Source organism: Arabidopsis lyrata, assembly GCF_000004255.2.
Source record: "Arabidopsis lyrata subsp. lyrata unplaced genomic scaffold ARALYscaffold_7, whole genome shotgun sequence".
NCBI classification, from domain to species: Eukaryota; Viridiplantae; Streptophyta; class Magnoliopsida; order Brassicales; family Brassicaceae; genus Arabidopsis; species Arabidopsis lyrata.
Window position 1 is genome coordinate 12,841,133 of NW_003302549.1, and position 18,783 is coordinate 12,859,915.

Here is an 18,783-nt window from a genome sequence, read left to right on the forward strand (position 1 = left end):
GAGTAATGAGAATTCATTCTCAACATAAAAGTAATATTCTCAATGATAGTCATTGACTCCATTATTCTCATTAATTGATTTGTTGTTACACAATTCACATTTAAATAAGATATATATTGAATCTTTCAACATTATGACTTAAACACATTTGGGTTGATAACAATTATCATTTGAGTGATAAGCCCATTTCCCAAATCTCAAAATCCCAAATCCGGTCCGGCTCGGCACGATACAACACAGCTCGGCACACATGTTTGGTTTGGATTTCTCCTTTAACTTCCGAAGTGCTACATTTGATCCTTTAGTCAAATTTCAAGCTATCCAAGCTAGCCACTTCGGATATCCATTTCTCATTCAAACGAACTTTAATTTTGAAAGTTACCCGAAAAAGTAGTCCGGCGCAACTAATCAAAATAAGTTTCAACACAAATCTCCCTTTTTTTCTACAACCATGAAACAAATAAAACAAATTATTGTCTAATTGCTGCTAATCTAGCTCTTTTCATCACAAATTTCTCTAAAGTCATGAATATAATTAGGCAATAATTTGTTTTATTTCATAATCATTTGCATTTTACATCGAATTTCAATCTAACGAGATATAGTAACTCGATTAAAATAATTTGTGAGAGGAAACCATACCTCTTGCAAAGAGAAAAAAAAAAGTAAGAAACTATAAGCATATCACATAATATCTCCTGAAAATTATTTAAAAAACCACGAGCGATACCAAGCTCGATAATCTGGATTGCGAAAGAGTAATATCACCATTTTACAAGTTTGTGGGTTTAATACAAAAACGTAATTCTCCGAACAAATGATATATGTTAGGTAGAACATGATCAAAGAATTGAAACAGTAGTGAAGATTTAGACCTCCTCCCTCATATGTGCGACAATGATCCTTCACATATGTGTTGATAGTGGAAAAGACTCTTTTTCTCAAAGGTTCTACTTTCTCTTTTGTAATCCTTGAACCTTTTGTTTTAAGAACTCATAAGACCCCAACATCAAGACACTATAATTGAACAGTCTTTATTTTCTTGGAATATGTTGTCAAACCTTTTGTCTTAGATGGAAAATCTTCTTGTGCTCTAATTTTGTGTAAACATATTTGTGTAAGAATGAAAGAGGAATTCTAATCGCACCCGCACCATAAACATCTATGAACCCAAGTTCACTGGTGTTATCTAACTAATAATATGTTGCTAACAAACTCTCTTTGCAAGCATGTTTTTTTTTTTTGGTAAGGGCTTTGCAAGCATGTTTTGTTGCACTATAAGAGTTACTATAATATATATATATATATATTAGTTACTATTATATTTAAAAGGCTTTTGAACTCAAAAAAAATGTTTTAGTGCACTCCTCAGTCTCCTCTTATTGTTTAATTACATAATGAAAAATCATGATGATGCACAAATGGCTAGATACTGGTCAATATCGTTATATATCCGATCTTGTTTGGACAAAAATTGAAAGTTCATCTTTCGAATTTTGGGATAACTCTTGAATCTTATTGCTTGACATGCATGTTCTCACTATCAAATGATATAGACTTTGATTATCTCTGTTTGTAACTAAAAATATACTCAACGATTATAGAGTAATGTATGTATTTTAATAGAAATATGGTATTATCCCAATGTTGATATCTAATTCATGCTCCACTGATCATGCGTTGAGACATGAGATACCCGCAGCATACCGCTTTGAATCTGATTCCTCACAAAATGATAGTTTAGAGCAATGTATTTCATTCTAGAGTGAAATACCGGGTTTGCGCAAAGATATGTCGCACCAATATTGTCACAATAGATAACTGGTGCAGTCGGTAAGGGTATCTTTAGCTCAGTCAATAAGGAACAGAACCATCATACCTCAGAGGCAGTGTTTGCGACCGCCCTGTATTCAGCTTCGGTAGACGAGCGAGCGACGCCACGTTGTTTCTTTGAAGACCAAGAGACTGGATTGCGGCCAAGATAGGTTAGGTAACCGTTTGTGGAGACATAATCTTCAGAATTACCGGCCCAATCGGCATCCGAGTATGCATGGAGAGTCGTCGAAGATGAAGCGTGAAAGTATATACCATGAGTTATCGTACCAGCCAAGTAGTGGAGGACCCGTTTTGCCGCATGCCAATGCTCATGTGTTGGTTTGTGAATAAACTGTGAGAGTGGATTGACAGCATAAGATATGTCAGGTCTCGTGAAGGCAAGATATTGGAGACTACCTACCAAGGAGCGATATGGCGAAGCATCTTCTAGCGGGTCACCGGAGGTTAGTCTGAGCTTGGGAGCAGTCGGAAATGGAGTTGTCACCGGCTTCGCATCCAACATATTGTGGCGAGTGAGGAGATCTGTGACATAGCGTCGTTGCATTAGATGCATTCCTTTGGCTATCCGTGTGACTTCAATGCCAAAAAAAAATGTAAATCCGTTGGATCTTTGATGGAGAATCTTTCTACAAAGGAAGCTAACACTTTAGTAACCATAGAAGTATTGTTGCCGGTGACAATTATATCATCAACGTAGACAAGGACGTAGGTGATTGTGGTTGACGTGCTGTGAATGAAGAGTGACGTATCGGCCAATGAGTTCATGAATCCCGAGTCGAAAAGATACTTTTTGAGTGCCATGTACCAAGAAGGCGGAGCTTGTTTGAGGCCGTAGATAGGTTTCCTCAAGTAGCAAACATAGGATGGTCGGTCCTTGTCTATGAACCCTGGTGGTTGTGACATATACACTTCTTCAGTGAGTTTTCCCTGGAGGAAGACATTGTTAACATCAAGTTGTTTGATTGTCCATGCTTTGGTGACCGCAACTTCAAGAACGACCCGAACTGTTGTTGATTTTATAACGGGGCTGAATGTTTCTGCATAATCTTTCCTGTATTGTTGATGAAAACCCTTCGCAACAAGTCGAGCCTTGTATCGTTCTAGCTGACCATTGGAGAGAAATTTGGTGGTGAAGACCCATTTGCAGCCAATGATATTTTTGTTCGGTTGCGGTGGAACCAAGTCCCAGGTCTGGTTCGCCATGAGAGCATCGAACTCGAGAGAGGAAGCACGACTCCAATTTGGATCTTTTAACGCTTGATGAATGGTGGTTCGTTCCTTTTGTTGTAATTTCTTCGCAGCAGCTGTGAGGGTTAATTTTTGTGTGGGTTTGCGAATATTATTTTTGGCTCGAGTTTGCATTTTGTGGATATTTTGTGGTGGTTCATTATTTTGGTTTTGTGGTTGATTTGGCGCAGCTTGGTTTGGATTTCTGGGATTTAATTGTGGTTGTGTCTGAGTTGTGGGTTGCAACTCATTTTGACGTAGAGCAGTGGGCTCTCGGGAATTAGGGATTGTCTGAGTCGAGGTTTTCGACTCATGTATAGTTGGAGCAGTAGGCTCAGAATTAAGACGAGAAGAGGAGTTAGGGATAGAGGATACCTGTTGTGATGATTTCCATCACGGAGAAAGGCGAAGGCTCAGATGCGGGGGTCCCGGTGACGTTGACAATGTCGAGGAGGTGACCGGTCTGCAATGAAGACGAAGATGAGTGAGTGCTCTCACGTGTTGGACTGCTGGGTGGAGTAGATTGATGTTGGGCCTGAGGTAATGTTCTAACTGGGCCTGATTCATTTGAGCCCACATCTTGTTGTGACCCACGTGAACCATCACCAGCTTCATATCGTGTTGCAGGGGGTGAACGTTGGTCGAGCTGCAATTGCGACGGAACATCGGAGGTCGTCAGCACCGATGGTTGGTGACCTGGCGGCGAAAGTGATGGTGGTGGGACCAGCAAAATTGGTAACGGCAAGTTTGAGCTGACAACGGAGTCGACCTTGGCTTCTTGAGTGAGCTTATTGTTTTGATTATCAAATAGGAAGCTTGATTCATCGAATTGAACATGTCGTGACACATACATCCGTTTGGTTGGTAGGTGAAGACAGAAATATGCACTTTGTGATGTTGAGTACCCAAGGAAGACACACCGTTGAGAGCGATCATCAAGTTTATGACGTGTATATGGCCGCAGCCAAGGGAAGCAAGCGCAGCCAAATATCCGTAGCTTCTCATAGTTGGGTGTCGTCCCAAACAATTTCTGAAATGGTGATTCAATGGAGAGCACCGGAGTAGGCATACGGTTAATTAGATACACGGTCGTAGAGAACGCATACGACCAATATTCTTTGGGGACAAAAGCGGTGGACAGAAGTGTGAGTCCGGTTTCAACTATGTGCCGGTGTTTGCGTTCTGCAAGGCCATTATGCTCCGGTGTGTAAGATGGAGATGTGAGATGAGTGATTCCATGTGTCGCAAGAAAGCTTCGAAGCGCTATGAATTCCCCTCCATTATCCAAAAATAACGTCCCAATTTTGCATTGAAATCGGTTTTCAACGAGAGCTTTGAAAGATGGGAATAGGTCACGGACATCAGACTTTCGTTTAAGTGGGTACAACCAGGTATAACGGGTGAAGTGATCAATCAAAACAAGATAGTATTTGTGATTTTCAATGGAGTAAAGGGGAGATGTCCAATCATCGGTAAAAATGAACTCAAGAGGGCGATTTGAAACAATGGTTGTTTGAGAAAAAAGAAGTTTATGGCTTTTATTAGTTAAACATTCTGAGCAAGACAAGTGTTTTTGCTGAGAAGAAGAAAAAGGTAAAGACTATTTTGAAATAATATAATGCAAAATAGTAAAGGATAGGTGTCCGAGTTGGACGTGGACCGGAGTATGAAACCATTGCTGCAGCTTAAGGAGATGTCACCGGCCATTCATACAACTCGTTCTTAATCTTGCCTTGGAGTAATGGGACCCCATACTGAGATCCTTCACCTGGAAAGAGGTAGAGAAAAATTCCACAGAAACTCGATTAGCATTGCATAGGCGATACACCGAGATAAGATTTTTATGTATATTGGGAACACATAATATTTTATCAAGAAGTAAAGCATGAGTTTGATTGGAAAGAAGTGTGGAACCGGTGTGAGTTATTGGCATTGTTGACCAGTCGACAATGAGAACATCATCACCACCATTGTATGGTTGATGGAGGGCCATGTTGTTGAGGTCAGCAGTGAGGTGATTAGTGGCGCCGGAGTCAAGGAGCCAAGGAGAGGCAGGGTATGACGAGTGAACTTGGAGGATGATTTGGGGATGCTTGGAGAGATTGAAACTGTGGACACCTGCGAGTGCTATGTCTTTGTGTTTGACATATTTGACATTTCCCCAAATACGGTTTTGACATCCTACCGTCGGGTCTGGACTGATTGTAAGAGGACTGCCAATTTGAATTGTTGTTGTTGTTTCTGTTGTTGTATCGTTTGCCATTGTCGTTGTTGCGGTTGTTGTTGGAATTGTTGCGTTGTTGAACGTCGTTGGCAGTGATGGGAAACGACGAGGATGAGGCAGCTTGCTTGGCCTGAAGCTTGGCCTCATGGTTGAGAAGCCTTTCGTGGACTTCGGTAATCTAAGGAGGCTTATCCTTGGCAGCAATTTGGTCAATGACAGGCTTGTAATCATCCGGGAGACCTTCAAGGATATGTTCAATTTGGTCATCATGTTCAAGAGGCTTACCAAGTAGGGCGAGTGTGTCAAGTCGGGCAGAGATTCCCTGGATGTTTTCATCGATGGTCATGGTGCCTTTGTGGAAGACTTTGAGTTGATCCTTCAGTTGACAGATGTGAGTGCGAGAAGGATTCGCATACGTGGAAGCAAGTTTCTCCCAGATTTGAGCAGCGGTGGTGGTACGGGCGACGAGCTGTTGAAGTGGTGCTGAGATCGAGCCGATGAGTGCGCTGTAGATCAGCTTGTCCTGGCGATGCCACTTTGTGTATGCAGCGTTTGGAGAGGTGACAGCCCCAACGGTGACAGTTGCTTCCGGAACGTCAATCGTGTTATCGAGATGGTGAACAAGTTCGTACCCGTCAATGAGAGCGTGGACTTGGAGTTTCCACATGAGATAGTTTGTGTTCGTTAGTTTCGTGACGTTTGACATGTTTATGTTGTGGATGGTGTTTGTGGTGAGTGAGATTGCATCACTATTGTTTTCAGTGTTGAGTGTTGGCCATGGTGACGGCTTAAGAGAGAAAAAAAAGAGGAGAGTTTTTAGGTTTTAGGAGCGATAGCTCTAATACCATATAAATGTAGAAATGATCTTTAATTGATAAAGAGAGTGGCTTACAACAATTTATACAGAAATCGTAATAGAAAATTAGGATAAAGCTAACTATTCTAATTTACATATAGATCCCTAACTAAGTATTTACTTAATATTGACGAGACTTTGGATTTGACGAGACACATATAAACTAGTAAACTTGGTGAATAAAATGATGAACTTTTAAGACTGCTGTCTCAGTCAATACGGTCTTTATCTTATATATTGCATTATTGCATATGGAAATTAATGTCAAACAATTCTACTTTTTTCACGTAAGTTGAATGTTCTTTTTCTTTTCTTTTTTGGATAAAAGGATTAAGTTGAATTTTCTCATTCGTTATTTATCACTTACATACATACATATTTGATTATTTGTTAAGTATCACTATCACTACTTACATACATATTTGATTATTTGTGTATATCATCCATCGAATTCTAGAAAAGAAGAAAAAGTATGGTTGGCCAAATGGTCGTTTGCTCGTATCCATTGAATCCAAACGACCCTATTATCTTTTAGATTTTCGTCATCACTAACGTCACAAAATTGCTTTGTCCAATGTTAGTTAGTGGGGTTTGTTCTGTTTTTGTCTTTTTTTAATATTTACTACTTTCCTTTTTCACTTAGATCTGTTTTTGTTTGTCAGTATAATCTCTCTATATAAATCCTAACTTTTGTGTTATTGTCTTTCATTAGTAACAAAACCATCCAAATATCAAACCAATGGCCAACAACAATAGTTCAAACTCTCCCACCGGTCCACACTTTCTATTCGTAACATTTCCAGCACAAGGTCACATCAACCCATCTCTCGAGCTAGCCAAACGCCTCGCCGGAACTATCTCCGGTGCTCGAGTCACCTTCGCCGCCTCAATCTCCGCCTACAACCGCCGCATGTTCTCTCAAGAAAACGTCCCCGAAACCCTAATCTTCGCTACCTACTCCGATGGCCACGACGACGGTTTCAAATCCTCAACTTCCTCCGCTAAATCCCGTCAAGACGCCACCGGAAACTTCATGTCTGAGATGAGACGACGTGGTAAGGAGACACTAACCGAACTAATCGAAGATAACCGGAATCAAAACCGGCCTTTCACTTGCGTGGTTTACACGATTCTCCTCACTTGGGTCGCTGAGCTAGCGCGTGAGTTTCACCTTCCTTCAGCTCTTCTTTGGGTCCAACCTGTAACAGTCTTCTCCATTTTTTACCACTACTTCAACGGCTACGAAGAAGCAATCTCAGAGATGGCTAATAACCCCTCTAGTTCTATTAAATTACCTTCTCTGCCACTACTCAGTCTCCGTGATCTTCCTTCATTCATGGTCTCTTCCAGTGTCTACGCGTTTCTTCTACCGGCTTTTCGAGAACAGATTGATTCACTGAAGGAAGAAGCAAACCCTAAGATCCTCATCAACACTTTCCAAGAGCTTGAACCAGAAGCCATGAGCTCGGTTCCAGATAATTTCAAGATTGTTCCCGTTGGTCCGTTATTAACGTTGAGAACCGATTCATCGAGTCACGGTGAATACATAGAGTGGTTGGATACAAAAGCGGATTCGTCTGTGCTTTACGTTTCGTTCGGGACGCTTGCCGTGTTGACCAAGAAACAGCTTGTGGAGCTTTGTAAAGCGTTGATACAGAGTCGGAGACCGTTCTTGTGGGTGATTACGGACAAGTCGTATAGAAGTAAAGAAGATGAGCAAGAGAAAGAAGAAGATTGCATAAAGAGTTTCAGAGAAGAGCTTGATGAGATAGGAATGGTGGTTTCTTGGTGCGATCAGTTTAGGGTTTTGAATCATAGATCGATAGGATGTTTCGTGACGCATTGCGGGTGGAACTCGACGTTGGAGAGCTTGGTCTCGGGAGTTCCCGTGGTGGCATTTCCGCAGTGGAATGATCAGATGACGAACGCGAAGCTTTTGGAAGATTGTTGGAAGACAGGTGTGAGAGTGATGGAGAAGAAGGAAGAGGACGGAGCTGTGGTGGTGGATAGTGAGGAGATACGGCGGTGCATTGAGGAAGTTATGGAAGAGAAGGCGGAGGAGTTTAGAGGAAATGCGGCGAGGTGGAGGGATTTAGCGGCGGAGGCGGTGAGAGAAGGAGGCTCTTCCTTTAATCATATCAAAGCTTTTGCCGATGAGCACATGTGATTTGGTATCAGAAATTATAACAACACTCTGTTTTTTTGTTCGTTTTTGCTCTATTTCAATGTTTACACAATACAGTATTTTGGATATTGATTGGTTGGTTTTGATTCTTGAAGATGATGAAATGAAATTTATTCAAGAAGTGAGAGATAGATAGATAGATACAAGAGAGGCACAAATGATACAATCAAATTGTCAGTTTCACTTGGTCTTACTTGACGGCCAAGAAAACAAAAGAAATTGAATGCTGCAGCTGAATCCTGAGTTTCCGAGTGTATAATTTCTTTGTGTAATCGAAGAATCCAAACTCTCAATGAGCGTTGCGAGTGATCAAGCCCTCGAATATGACGTAGAGATCTCTGTTATCGCCTCCAAATATCTCTTCAGCTTTCCTAAGCGTTTCCTGGAAAACAAAGAAAAAAAGACATTGCAGGTCAATTCAAAATCCGAGTTTTGAATCGAAAAACGGTAGGATGATTGAGAGAGGATTCTCCTTACTTCTCTTGTTTGCTTGTGAGCGTTAAGATCCTTCACATTTCCAAGAAATGCACCAAATTGCTCGTAAGATAATCGGCTCCTGATCAAGATTCAATAACAAGATGTAGGATGTGTTACAGACAATGCTATAGAGAGTTTTTTTGTAAGAACTTCTTTTTACCTGACTTGTCGGAAGAACTCTTTTCCGTCAACCCGAGTTCTTGCTGAATACACAGATAACAAACAAACCATTAATAATTGTCTTGTTTACAAACCAGCCACAAGAAAATCCTGGTCTTAACTTACTGGTCTGTGATCCAGGCTCTGAGATTGAAATAGAAGATCTAGTATCATCAAACATGCCTCTAGTGGTAGCAAATGATACAGAATGGCGTCGAGGAGAGAGAGGTCTCGATGTTGTTTTCGGGGTACCAGAAGCGGATAAGATTGGTGGAGAACCAGGAGGAGTAAGCCGTGGCGTAGTAGTTTGCGATACTAAAGGAAAACTGGCTGATAAACTCGGTTTAGGAGCTACGATATAACAAAAAACAAACTTAAGCATTAAACACACACAAACAAAAGGTTTAGTGGCTTAAGAATTGAGATTTACTACAGTATACCATCGTTTTCGTTGTCAGTGGTAGCTGGCTCAATAGCTTCAGAAGCTTGAGATTGGATTGATGAATGTCTTGAAGGTTGAAATGGAGTATCATCATCTGAAAAATGAAAAAAGACCATCCATTTGGTTAATGAATACAAGATTTCACTAACATCTTCACAAGAACTATACCGTTTGGTGTCGGCTTAGCGATGATTTGTGTTGTTCCTGCCTGTTAAAAAACCCCAAACACAATCAATTCAAGATTATGAATTTGTTACTTCTCCAAAGTAAATTGAAGAACATGAAGAGTAAATAAGTTTCATACATTTTGGTCATCATCTTGAAGAGACATCATAAGTGTCTTCCTAAAACCCTCAAGCTGCACACAAATTCATCAATATCTCCAAAATCCCTAAAATCTCAGCTACTTCCAAACTTAGAAACAAAGAGACTTAAAGTCAAATTCCAAATTGAGTCAAAACTACCTTAGAGACATCTCTCTGAAGTCTCTTCACAGTATTAGACAACGAAGCATTCTCTCTAATCAAATTCTCCTGCAAATTTCGAATACGAGATTTGATCAAAACCCGTAAAACGAATCGGGTCAAAAAAGTCAAAACCGGGTCGGACCTTTTCACCATCAGCAAGAGAAAGCTTATGAAACGCATCGGAGAGAGAAGCGTCAAGTGACTCAACGTGAGATTGTAGCTCGGCGATTTCTTTATCTCTCTCGGCGAGAAGTTCCCGGAGATCCGACGACTCTGATTCGAGAGCAGAGACACGTGTCGAGAGAGCAATGGATGTGATTTTACGAGCTACATCGAGTTGCTCGAATGGATCGGACGGTAGAACTTGAAGAAGTTCGTCGGGAAGATCGAAACTTCTCGAACCTGTAATTGCATTTGTTGATCCTTCTTCTTCTTCTTCTACCTCTGACATTTCTCGTTTTCTGTGTCTTTTTTCTTTAATTATCTTTTTCAGTTTTTATCGTTTTATTTTTTTTGTACCTTACGAGTTCATCATATACGTATTCGGTTATGTTACGGTATAATCCGGTATAAGTTTTAAACCGAAATTGGAATCTAAACCAAACATATCCATCGATCGAGATTCGTTTTATTACAAAAAATCTAATGAATGTCATTATTTCAAGTTTTCAACCCTAATTTCTATTGTGTTATTGGAAATACAATCCCGGTTTGGGGTTAATTCCGGTTCGGTTATGTAATGTTGATATGATTGAATTTGATAGACGTGAAGGTGTATAAAGAAAAATGTGGTCACGTATGGTTTGTCTTTTTGTGTTAAGTGACATGACATAATGTGTGGTATTGATTTGGGTAAGCCAAATTTGTGATCTATGAATGGATAGGACTATAATTCGTTGGACCGATAAGTGACAATGAAATAAAAGATCATTTTTCCAAATGCTTTGGGAATGTTTTTAATTAAAGCATTATGCAATTAAAGTTTGATTTTCGGGTTCTAGAAAACTTTAACAATGTATAATTGTATATCCCCACATAATTTGAAATTCGAGTTTTAACCACATGTTTGTTAATTTCAAACGATTTTCGTTAAATTTGATACAAAACCGGATTCAAATTGCAATCAAACCGAAAGTCCAAACATAACTGGATTTTGCGCCTATTATAAAGTAAATAAGGCGGTGTTATTCCATGATGGATTTTAATAGAATTGAAATCTAACACTGAATTCCTCTCTAATTCTATATAATAGTTGAATAAATAAGAAACTAGATAACAACCCGCACTATGTGCAAGATGAAGTGATTTAAGTAAAATTATTATCCGGGATCCTAGATCCGTTTGTGTAAAACAAAACATGTAATATTTTTTTTATTCAAATTTGAGACTATTTCATATAAGAATACGTTTTACCCGGGAAATATTTGAACTTGCAATAAAGCTTCAACGTGATAAAGAAAGTATTGACGAAATGTTACCATTTATGAAAATATGTCTTTCTGTATGTTTAAAAGATGTCGAGAATGATGAAAAAAAAAAAAGATGTTGAGATTTAAGTATAAGAAATCCAAAAAATTATCAAAGATGAGATTTGATAATTTTCAAGTTAAGATTTTGTAGTGTTCCAAATTAGGATTCTTAGATAATGAATGGATTACTACGAAATGGTTATAATGTGACCAGATTTTGGTTTATATATAAATATGGTTAGTTTTTCTTCGAAAAGTTAGAATCCCTCCAAAAAAATCGGATTTGAAGTATTCGTAACATATATAGAAAAGAGATTATCTTATTGATTTAAGTATAATAGATATAAAAATTTATGAAAGATGTAGAGATTTTGTAGTTTTGAATTCGAAATTCTTGAACCAAATTTATATATTTTATCATTTAAATATAAATATAAATACAAAGATTGTTTACCCATCCGCTTGAGAAGATTTATATAAATGTATATAAAGAAAAATAAAAAAATAAAGATTTATTAATATAAGATAAACAAAAGTGTATGTTTTTATTATTAAAAAATAGATCATTAATATAAATAAACAAAGCTCTTGTAATTTGTTGTTAAATATAAATATGAAGATTAGTTGTCTAATTATTTGCTTTTTAGTTATAATTTCGTTTTTTTTTATTTGTGTGATATATATATGTATTAAGAATAATGGCAAAATCTGTAAATAGTCAAGTAAAATTTGGGTAATAATTTAAATGGGTGGAAAATCATTCTGAGAGCGACACGTCAGTATAGCAGTTTAGTTAATAACGCGTCAAAGTAAGGTTTATTTTTTAGAGTGTTTTTCTATTAATATATAAGGGATATTTTTATTTTCTCAACAAATAAGTAAATCATTTTTCACGACTATGTACATACAACTAAGTAAAAAATGTATCATGTTAGATTATATACATACAACTTACAAGATAAATAAGGATTCATTTTCTAATGGGACCATAATTATGAACAAATAAGAAAAATATTTTCACTTGTCTCCGACATATCTTCATGAGAAGGTTTACTCGTGTGTAGGCAATAAAAGTGACTGCTCAGAATCACTTACTGTTTTAGTTGCATCCTCTCTTGCTTTGCCCCAAATCACAGTGTAAAACCCAAAGCTCAATATTACTGATCCAATCACACTGCCCACAATACATAAATGCAAAATCATATGTACCAATCACGTAAATCTTATTACCCAACAACCGAAAATCTATATTGACTGTTACTGTCTATATATTTCAAAGACATTGGGAAGGCTAAGTTGGATTCATTAGTCATTGTATTAAGCATCATGGAATTGAAGATGAAACTAAATGTAAATGTTTCAACACCCTAGAACTATCTTGTTATCAGTTATGTTTTTAAAGAAAGAAACACTACACTTGAATGTAAGAAGATGAAAGATATGGTACCTCCCAAGGTGAAGTGAATCGCCGAGGAATATAGCAGTCATGGCGACTGCAATTGCAATAGACAATGGCTTGAACAAGGATACGTAGACCGGACCCTTCACATGCAGACCCCATGTGTGGATGACTGAGCCCAATGATGTATCAAAGAGTCCCTGAAACAGAGTGTTACTGTCTGAGCTACAGATTTGATTATTTAACTTATAAGGTTTAATTTCTCACCGAGTATATGACTGAAGCGAGGGAGAAACCCGGTTTGAGCTGCCAGGAATTCAAGTCTTTTTCTGCAATTAGACATACTGTCCCTGAGATTAGCGTTGCGCATAAGTTGTAGCAGAAGACTACGGCTATTTCTTCAGGGTATATCTCCATGATATGAGTCTGAAATCATGTACAGCTTACGAGTTTAGCTCAATCTTATGTGTTACCAACAAACCCAAAATTTCATGAACCTGTTCAAGTTTATGTACTACCTGAAGAATAAACCAGACTGAAAGAAGCAAGAATTGCAGACCGAGCAAAAGGCCTCCAATTATCCAACTAGACTCGAACGAAGTAAACGATGCAGCAACAAGAAGTTTTGGGCCCTTATACAGAACAATAACCAGAGCGCCAGATATAGAGACTATTGTGCCAATGATTTTAGCCTGAGTTGCAGAGCTTCTTAACACTACTTGTTCCATCCTTTACAAGTCACCCAAGGAAGCAGAACAAGTCACCTAAGTTAGAGTCACCTAATTATCCAACATTTCTCATAAAAGAATTGATGGTCCAACATTACCGCAAGGTTCTACTTGTACAACTACTCTATAATTCACAGTTAATGGCAAGAAAATTAATCTATTTTTGGTATCATTTCATATTGACAGTTAGTGTGGAATCACCCGGTTTAGGAGAAAGTGGAACCTGAAGAAGACGGCAAGCATGAAGGTGAAAGCTGGTGTAAGATTGCTGATAGCAGAGGAAAGAGTTGGGGAACTATATTCTATACCTTTACAACCAGCTACCTTCGACGTGAGCCTGTTTTTTTCCCCCAAGTTAGCAAACTAGAAAAGAAAAAGAAAAAGACCGAAAAAATGCTCATATATCTAGAAACATGAATATATTATTACCCGAGAAGCGCAAGTAAGAAGATCTTGAAGAAGAGAGGAGACTTGGCTGTAGGTAAACTTCTTGACCTGCATATGTAAAATAAGTAAGTTCATATTCTTAAAACAGGGAAAGAGTCATAGTTTCTCAAGAATATCAAGTACCTTCCAAAGATGAGGGAAAGTAGAAGAAGAACAAGTGAAGCACCAACATAAGAGTAAAACACAAAGACATAAAAGCTAAATCCTCTTAAGGTAGCAGCTTTATACAGTGTACTCGATCCAACCGTTGTACACTCCACCGCGATCATCGCAGCGAACGGAACAACATCTCTTTTAAAGTACTTCCAAGAAACTGTCTCTTCCCTCATGATAGATTGATATCCAGATAATCTCTCTCAAGTTAAAGTGAGTTTAGAAGCAACCATGATGGTATTGGATGGTTAACTCCAATAATACATCATTAGTGACCACAAAATGTAAAATATCTCTCAACTTGACTAATATTTTACAACAAAAGGATCATAAATTCGAATATTCTAGGGACCCCATGACAATGAACTTTGCCCATTCTAGCTTTTAACTTCTTCAGCTCAATCATTCATTCAACTGAAGAAAAGTTTTCAATTTTCCATTTGAACATTTCTTATCCAAAGATTAAGACTTTATATCTTCAGAGAATAAATCTTGAGAAGTGAATATAGGATTTTCTCGTCACCTTGCAGAGAAATTAACCCCAAATCTGAAACCTCAAATCCAATAAACCCTAACTCATTACTGACCTTCGAAAAATTAACCTAAAGCAATCGGATTAGAAAAATTAGCCTAACGCTTTGATTTAGTATCATCCAATAAACCCTAAGTGATCACTGACCTTCGGTTCCTCCAGCTACAAATCGCACAGTCGTGTTACAAATCGTACACGACGGCGAAGCGAAACCAGAAGCTGGGTCTGAGTTTTTGAAATTTGTGTGTTTTTATTTTTCACCAATATAATAATATTCGGTTACATTGACAAATGGTCCCAAATAATATAATAAAAACATCAAAATTAACCCAAAAAAAAAAATCTTTGTAATCTACGTAAATAATATAAATTCAAAACACCAAATATATTAATTGAGATTTGAGAAGTTCCAAAATATAACTAGTGGAATAAAATGCGGGTAAATATGGATATTTCGTGCTAGCTTATTCGATTTCATATTAGTATTACGAAAAATTAGATATAAGGAGAAAACAAATTGTGAAGGTTTCCTTACTCTTCTCTATATCCTCTGATAAAATTTTGAAGGTCGGCCATTCTATTGATATAAAGATTTACTAGTTCGGAATAATCTGTAATAAAAATAATATCGGTATTCTGGTTAGTAATCAGGTATCTCATTGCCCATACTAATACTTCCAACTCATTGTGAAGTGGTGACATATACATTACAAACTCCCATAATTGTTTCTGGTCATTTAACTTAGAGTAATACCATCTTAAACCTAAAAATGAATCATGATCTTTTCATGATCCATTAGAAAAAAACTATATCTTCTATTTAATCTCATATCTGATGGTACGATAGAGTAGGACTCTCTAAACTTCTCCGCTTGCTCCTGAGTCAAAGCATAAACATGACTTTCCGCTATATTAAAAGTTTCTTGTGGATAGTGTTTATTTTCAAAAAAAAAAACTTATTTTTCTATTAATAGTGTTTAACTCTGTTACTTTCTAATATAATTGAATTGAATGGATCAAATATGGTTGACAAATTCTACCAAAAAAAAAAATATGGTTGACAAAAAAAAGGATCAAAATATCCTGAAATTGAATATCTATTAAAAAAAAAAATTATACCCATCCGATTCAATTTGATCCGAGACCAACATCTATATATACATTTTTGGAGTATCTTTACCAAATAAATCCTGGAGTTCCACCTTATTTACGAGTTTATGCCATTGACATTTATTATTTAATTTTACAAAATTTAAATAAAAGATATTAACCAAACGATATCTTGCCTAATTTGTTTCTAAAAATCTCTACACAATCTTTTCATATATCTTCAAAAAAAAATTCCATGAATTTTACTCCAAAAAAATGCATAAAACCGATTTATAGCAAATATTTATATTAACATTTTGCATAACAATAAAACTATTAATTTATAATGATCAAAATATTCACATAGAAAATTATAAATATATATTAGTAGTAGAAGTTTTAAATCATTTAGTGAACAGTATACAACGGGTGAGATCCTAAAATTATTGGATTTTATAACAATAATAATTTATTTTCTTAGATTTTATAACACTAATAATTTAGCTAACGGGATAATATAGACGGGCTTATATGGGATGACGGGTTTGGGTCGATATTAATAAAGAACGGTATATCACGGATGAAATCCTAAAATTAACAATCAAAATACAATTATATAACCTTAAACACAAAACAAAGCATACAATATTTACAAAACAAATACAACTTAAAATTTAAAAATTTTAGTTATAAAAAAATTGACCCACGGTATACAGCGGAGTAAAATATTCAAAATTATAAAATTGACCATACATCGTTACTTAAAAAAATATATGTTTTCGTATCTATACTTCAAAAATTAAAACCTAAACAATAGTAATCATACACTAAATAATACATAGATAGATATCTATATTTAAAAATACAAACTAATATGATATATCTTTAGTTAATCTTTTAAAAAATAACATTATATTTATTAGAAAAATATAGCCCCGCGGTGTACCGCGGGTTAAATTCTAGTACTTAAACATTATTAATGTAAAAAAAAAACAGATGCATTACTTATTTTATATTTTAGAAATTTCGGGATTTGAAATTTTTAATGAGAAGGTTTGAGCAGTTTTTGGCTAATTTTTAAAGTTTGTATTTTTGTGGCCATTTAAAAAAAAATAGACTAACATATTCTTATGAAACTAGGATCGGACCTGCGGTCCACTGCGGGGGAATATTGGTTTACATACGTTGAGTTTAATATTGTGTGTTTTTAGTAGAGCGAATCGTGTAGTATACTTATAAATATTCATAATAACGAATTGTAGAGAAAATGTTAAAATTTTTATAAATAAACCAATCGTATTAATTATGATTTACAAAATAGAATTTTGTGTTTTAAAATTCTAAAATTAGACGATTCATAGGAATTAGAGCAGTCAAAATAGGTCAAAAACAGCGGGTCGAGCCCAAATCATCTTACTATGGGGTAGATTTGGGAAAATATATTAAACACGCGAATAAGCGGACCACATGGATTAATTCGCAGTGGGTCATAGGTTTAATCGGTTTTCATCCGCGGATTGGTGGATCAGCCCGCATGTTAGTATTTATGGATAAAATTATAATTTATTCAACATGTGGTAATTTAAACAAACTATAATAGTATTTTTATTTATTTATTTATTTTAATAGTATTTTAAATTTTGGTTACTTTAAAACTATTTAAACAAAATCCACGGACAATCCCGCAAATCCGCATACATTCGCGGGACGGGTTTGTATTTCATATATGCTACCCGCGGATCGTGCGGACCGACAACTACAAGTCAAAATATTTTTTGCCTATCGCAAACGGGCTTAACGGGACGAATCAACTCGCTTTGACAGCTCTAATGAGAATATTATTTAGTCATATAACAAAATGAAGTTTTGGACATAGGAATAATAGAATATGTATCTTATTTCTTAGGTGAGAGATTGAAAGATGAAATATAATGATTAAAAATTAGTTATTATTTTTCATGATTCACAAAATTTAATAAATACTTATCATCTTGTTGAATAATTCTAAAATCATATTCAATAAATCTTTATAAATTGAAAATTAAACTTCTTTGGTAAGCTATAGGTATGAAAATACGATAATTTCGATTTAATCTAATTAAATTAAAATTAGTTATATGGATTTTATATCTATTTAATGTACACGACCAAAATAAAAATATCTATTTAATTTATAAAACAGATGGGGTATTACTTATGTGTGATAAATTTTCTAGAAATCTTTAGAAGCAAGTAAGATATCTTTCAAGTAATGATAATTGGCTAAAATGAGCGAAATTAATGATAAAAACGTTGATTGTTATCGAATTAGTTCCAAAAATATATGAAAAAATTTATTATACGTAATTAATGTATAATATTGTTCGGAATATGCTTTTATAATTAGTTGCCATAAGTACAATCAGATTTTATTTGATTTCCATAAATATTTCATTTTTCATTATTAATTCGAATTTATATTCCAAAAAAAATTCAAAGATCCGATTTCAGAATTTCGGGTCAATTTTCTGATTTTAACCCGACCTATTTTCATTTGTACTTCTCTTTAATAGTATAGAGATAGAATAACATATTTCTCTCTCAGTTATAGTTTTCATTTTTTAAGTTCAAATAACATGTGAAAAAATACAATTTGTCAAAAAAAAAACTAATTCATTTGTTATAGAAAAATATTTTGGGACTCCAATTTTCACAAAAACACTGAAAAAAAGAACAAAAAATAATAAAAATAAATATAATCATCCATAAAATTCAATAGTCATTCACTTTATTTTTCTCAGATATATGATCAAATGATAGCTATCTAAGCTATTTTCTCTACCATTTATTATCACCCTTTAACATAAAACGATGGATTCTAAATTTTCACAACACATTTTGCTACCTCTCCGGATCACAGCAAGCGTTGGCTCACATCCTCCACGTGACCATCACAATTTATGAGTCTTTGGAGTTGTCTAATAATTATACTCTTACCAAAAACATCACCAGAAAGTTCGATAGAGCATAGCACATAGCCACATACTCCCATAACATTTGGGTCCCTTGAGCATGAATGTATATGACACTTCCAGATTCTTCGGAACTTCTAAC

General features: G+C 35.9%; 3 protein-coding genes across 3 annotated transcripts; 1 reads left to right on the plus strand and 2 right to left on the minus strand.

Moving 5' to 3' along the window:
* Positions 1 to 6,836: 6,836 nt before the first annotated feature.
* On the plus strand, positions 6,837 to 8,449 carry LOC9306302 (UDP-glycosyltransferase 75D1). The gene has a single exon (XM_002868151.2). The coding sequence runs from the start codon at positions 6,883 to 6,885 to the stop codon at positions 8,308 to 8,310; it is 1,428 nt and encodes a 475-aa protein (XP_002868197.1). The 5' UTR covers positions 6,837 to 6,882; the 3' UTR covers positions 8,311 to 8,449.
* On the minus strand, positions 8,425 to 10,375 carry LOC9304270 (uncharacterized protein At4g15545). Its single transcript, XM_002870185.2, has 9 exons — positions 10,016 to 10,375; positions 9,871 to 9,939; positions 9,711 to 9,764; positions 9,575 to 9,614; positions 9,405 to 9,500; positions 9,091 to 9,315; positions 8,966 to 9,008; positions 8,806 to 8,884; positions 8,425 to 8,710 (listed from the first exon to the last, which is right to left on the minus strand). The coding sequence occupies exons 1-9, from the start codon at positions 10,322 to 10,324 to the stop codon at positions 8,618 to 8,620; spliced, it is 1,008 nt and encodes a 335-aa protein (XP_002870231.1). The 5' UTR covers positions 10,325 to 10,375; the 3' UTR covers positions 8,425 to 8,617.
* Positions 10,376 to 12,204: 1,829 nt separating this feature from the next.
* On the minus strand, positions 12,205 to 14,835 carry LOC9306303 (WAT1-related protein At4g15540). Its single transcript, XM_002870186.2, has 7 exons — positions 14,040 to 14,835; positions 13,899 to 13,964; positions 13,693 to 13,806; positions 13,260 to 13,470; positions 13,009 to 13,167; positions 12,790 to 12,941; positions 12,205 to 12,516 (listed from the first exon to the last, which is right to left on the minus strand). The coding sequence occupies exons 1-7, from the start codon at positions 14,243 to 14,245 to the stop codon at positions 12,393 to 12,395; spliced, it is 1,032 nt and encodes a 343-aa protein (XP_002870232.1). The 5' UTR covers positions 14,246 to 14,835; the 3' UTR covers positions 12,205 to 12,392.
* Between the last annotated feature and the right edge of the window lie 3,948 nt (positions 14,836 to 18,783).

What these genes read in the sequence shown, in the direction of transcription:
- LOC9306302 (XM_002868151.2), top strand. Translation starts at nt 6,883, where the DNA reads ATGGCCAACAACAATAGTTCAAACTCTCCCACCGGTCCACACTTTCTA.
- LOC9304270 (XM_002870185.2), bottom strand. Translation starts at nt 10,324, where the DNA reads ATGTCAGAGGTAGAAGAAGAAGAAGAAGGATCAACAAATGCAATTACA. An exon ending in TTCAAGATGATGACCAAAAT is followed by an intron (nt 9,615 to 9,710) that starts GTATGAAACTTA and finishes GTTTTTTAACAG; the next exon opens with GCAGGAACAACACAAATCAT. An exon ending in CGCTAAGCCGACACCAAACG is followed by an intron (nt 9,501 to 9,574) that starts GTATAGTTCTTG and finishes TTCATTTTTCAG; the next exon opens with ATGATGATACTCCATTTCAA.
- LOC9306303 (XM_002870186.2), bottom strand. Translation starts at nt 14,245, where the DNA reads ATGAGGGAAGAGACAGTTTCTTGGAAGTACTTTAAAAGAGATGTTGTT. An exon ending in CTTTCCCTCATCTTTGGAAG is followed by an intron (nt 13,965 to 14,039) that starts GTACTTGATATT and finishes TTACATATGCAG; the next exon opens with GTCAAGAAGTTTACCTACAG. An exon ending in CAGTCTGGTTTATTCTTCAG is followed by an intron (nt 13,168 to 13,259) that starts GTAGTACATAAA and finishes ACATGATTTCAG; the next exon opens with ACTCATATCATGGAGATATA.